The 4,213-nt window shown below is 43.4% G+C and overlaps 1 protein-coding gene across 1 annotated transcript in view; it reads left to right on the forward strand.

The window, feature by feature from the left end:
• Positions 1–25: 25 nt before the first annotated feature.
• Positions 26–4,213, forward strand: part of LOC105179845 (ATP synthase subunit alpha, mitochondrial) — a 9,437-nt gene continuing 5,249 nt past the window's right edge. The window contains exon 1 of the mRNA XM_020691452.1: positions 26–1,297. Within this exon, the coding sequence (XP_020547111.1) occupies positions 1,042–1,297 (256 nt within the window). The 5' untranslated portion in view covers positions 26–1,041. The remainder of the gene's footprint in view (positions 1,298–4,213) is intronic.

Below are 4,213 nucleotides of genomic sequence, written 5' to 3' on the forward strand. Positions count from 1 at the left end.
ATTCTTTCACTACAATGTATTCTCATGCAAAAACGTATTCGTTGCTAAGAAGAAAAAAATAAGTTGTAGGGACTCATCCAACTAAGCTTAGCCTTTACCTAAGCACCTTGGATTTTCTTCTTTCAAACCACTAGTGAGACATCTTCTTTTTCCGAATCGAAATCAAACTAGTATCAACCTTCTTCCTTTGCCGGTATCCTACGATCTATTGACTAAGTCATTTCACACTAAGCACTGAGAACATGGGCCCGTACCGTGCTACTGCCTTGACCTCACATCGGATTCTGAACTAGAAAACTGAAGCTTGCGAGATTGCTTGGTACCCTTTGCACTGTTTGCAAGCCTTTTCCCCTTGGCCTGGACTAACTGAGAGCAGGAAGTTGATTGACAGACCGAAGACAAGCCCTTTGGACCGATTGGCTCGCTTGATTGATTGAAAAGAACCACTGGCTTACCGCTCACATTCGATTGGACTGATAATTGTTTATATAAAGAAAGGACTTGCTTGTTACTAAAAATCTTATCAAAAAAAAGTGGGCAGAGTTAATGAAATCAATCGGCTAAGGTTATGAAACTAATTGAGAAATTAATGTCATGGTTAAAAGGTAGACCGACAAACAGGCAAATAGAGCCTGTCGATACTGCCTATTTAAATTATCTCGACTTAAGAGTATCAACCCGGATCCAGGCGATAGCCATGAGCTCTTGCTTAACAAGGCTTCGCGCTTGGTCGAAAATGACTTGAATGTATATCAAATAAAGGTTCCCCCATCACACAACACCTTAGACATAGCTCATCATCTGGTTAAATAGGAGAACTCCTGCGGGCCTGGATGCGGACCCCGCACTCAATCTTCTTTTAGAATTAAAAAATCCTGGCAGTGAGCTCTATATAGAAGTGTCAAAACTTGTGCTGTCATGGATTTCTTGAAGCTCGCTCGAGTGATGGGCATTGGCGGGAATCATCAACTTTCTAAAACGGGGGGTCAGTAGGTTTTTTTATCGCGGAATTCTCCCTTCTATCTATAAGTAAATGGAATTATGGAACTCTCTCCCAGAGCTGCAGAACTAACCACTCTATTAGAAAGTCGAATTAGCAACTTTTACACGAATTTTCAAGTGGATGAGATCGGTCGAGTGGTCTCAGTTGGAGATGGTATTGCACGTGTTTATGGATTGAACGAGATTCAAGCTGGGGAAATGGTTGAATTTTCCAGCGGTGTGAAAGGAATCGCCTTAAATCTTGAGAATGAGAATGTAGAGATTGTTGTCTTTGGTAGTGATATTGCTATTAAAGATGGAGATCTTGGGGTAAATGTAAGTTTCATTAATAAAAAGGAGGTAAAGTACAACAATCATGTGGTGGCTCCCCCGACAGACCAAGGGATACGCCAAAGTCTATAGAGTGCACATGTACTAATAGAACTGGAAAGATTAATACTAATAATCCTCTGTTTAACATCTTCTATGATGCAAGTAGCTAATACACTTTCTGACCGACGGGTTTGCTCAAATCGTCTCAAGTTCCTCTCTCGCCATATATGGTATATGCATGCACCAAGTAATGCTCGATAAGCAACATTGACAATATGCTTCCCCCTCCACTTCCTCGATGCCCATTCCACGTCTCTTGTCCACTCACGATTTGGCCAAGCAAATCGAATATGTTGTCGTATAGCTGCAAGGCATCCTCTGCTAAACCGACATCGGAAGAACATGTGAGTGTGTGTCTCCGCTGTACCCTCGTCACACAGAATACATCCCCCTGGATGGCTCATCCATGGTTTATCAGTTGTCGGTAGCTTCTCCTGAATTGCTAACCATAGGATGAAGTTATGTCGGGGAATCTTCAAAGTACCAGAAAGTAGTGAAGACCATCCTACTTTCGGTCCAGGTGGACAGAAAAGTCTGTATAGGGATTGTGTAGTGGGTCGTCCCTCTGAAAATCGCCATTTGATCCTGTCATCCCCTCCATGAATCTGAGGTAAAGTGTAAATGATTTCCAAACATTCCAAATCAGTAATGAAAGGCCACTGCCATTGTCCCTCATCAATGACTACTTGTAATTTGGCGGATTCATCAAGTCCTAGGAGGCTCGATCCTCGTGGGAATCTAGCGATAAGTGGGCCCAAGTGGTGCCATGGGTCCTTCCACAAGTAGAATGACCTCCCCTCTCCAATAAGGAATTCGTCCTTCCACAAGTAGAATGACCTCCCCTCTCCAATAAGGAATTCCGTCATAGGTAGGATAGAGCTGCGAAATCGGAGCATTTTTCGCCATCCCCATGATCCTCCCTTTTCATTAGTAGTCCAAATTGAAGTGTTGTGCAATCGTCCCTGCTTCAACCACTCAACCCATATAGATGTTCGGTCACATCTGATGACGTCACATAACTTCTTTGCTATTAAGGAACGGTTAAGGATACCGATGTCCTTAATTCCTTGGCCTCCTTCATTAAATGGTTTACACACATCCTTCCACGCTACCTTGGCGTATCCCGACGTAGAAGTGCCTTTCCATAGAAAAGTTCTGAAACGTTTCTCAATTTGTTTAATAATAACCTTCGGTAGGATGAATGCAGACGCCATCATTGCTGATAGTACGGATTTAATGATTTGTATACGTCCAGCATAAGATAATGAAATTCCTTCCCAACCATTAATGCGGGCATCAATATTCAATAGAAGTGGTTGGCAATCGGGTATAGACAATCTAGAAGACAGTAGAGGGAGGCCCAAGTACCTCATTGGTAGTTGGCCCTCCTGGAAGCCCATAATTGCTAAGATCTGATCCTTCCAGCCTTGTGCTGATCGAGAGATAATGACATGGCTTTTTTGTACATTCAGTCGAAGTCCCGACCATTCAGCAAATCGGTCCAACCCCCTCTTGAGGATCCTGAGAGAATCCAAGTCAGCTCTACAGAAAAGTAGGAGGTCGTCTGCGAATCCCAACTGGAAGACTTTGGCCGGCTCACATTTCCAGTGGTAAGAGAATTGCAAGTCCTGTTCAATAAGTTGTAATAATCCCAAATGCAAGACTTCCATAACTAGAACAAAAGGATAGGGAGATAGAGGGTCTCCCTGTCTTAATCCACGTGCTCCTGTGAAGAAACCGTGAGGGTTTCCATTAATACCAATCGAGAATGCCGCCGTCGTTACACACTCCTCAATCCATCTGGTGAACGTTTGGGGGAAACCAAATAATTGCATGACCGCAAGTAGGAAATCCCACTCCACAGTATCATATGCCTTCCTTATATCGACTTTTAGGGTACAACGAGGTCGGAGCCTCACCTAGTTATATCCCGTGAGCAGTTCCTGTGCCAACAGAATATTGTCCCCAATGCTACGCCCTGGAATAAACGCTCCATGACAGGGACTAATTATCTTGTCCAGAACGACACTCAGTCGTTGGACAAGTAATTTCGCAATAATTTTGTATAACACATTACAGCACGAAATTGGCCTAAAATCACCAACAGTCATAGGAGTGTGTACCTTTGGTATTAGTGCCAAAAGTGTGGAGTTGACTTGTTTGAGAAGTTTACCGGTACTAAAGAATTCCAATACCGCCTTTGTAACTTCTTGTCCCACTACTGGCCAGGCTTCTTTAAAGAATCCTGATGAATATCCATCAGGTCCTGGGGCCTTGTCCTCTGCAATATCAAATACTGCTTGCTTCACATCATCCGGTGTAAACGCCGATATAAGATGGCCAGCCTCCTCATTAGAGAGAACATGTCTTGCCCACAGTCTAAGAAAGCCAATATCCAACGTTATCTGTCGTCTATTACCGCCCAAGAGGTTTTGATAGTAACGGACAAATTCATTGATAATATCTTCTGGTTCAGTGTGGATGGGCCCATTATCATCATTTATCTACAGTATCCTCCTCGCCACCCTTCTTTGGGCAATTTTACGAAAGAAAATCCGGAAGCATTGGTCACCTCCCTTCATCCACTGTATCTTGGCTCGCTGATGCAGCATGATTTGTTCCAGTTTTGCCGCTTTTGCATATACCAGGCGGCAGCAGTGTTCTAATTGTAAAAAGGCCTCATTCTGTCTATCTGAGCTCACCAGCTGTTGTGCCTCATCTAGAAAGCCTTTAGCTAATTGAACGTTTAGAATCAAATCCCCCTTCTTCCTCCTTTGCTCCCTGAAGACCGGCTTCAATGCTTTAAGTTTATGTGTTACCGCAAACATAGGAACCCCAA

The sequence above is a fragment of the Sesamum indicum genome, unplaced genomic scaffold (assembly GCF_000512975.1).
Source record: "Sesamum indicum cultivar Zhongzhi No. 13 unplaced genomic scaffold, S_indicum_v1.0 scaffold00221, whole genome shotgun sequence".
Taxonomy (NCBI): domain Eukaryota; kingdom Viridiplantae; phylum Streptophyta; class Magnoliopsida; order Lamiales; family Pedaliaceae; genus Sesamum; species Sesamum indicum.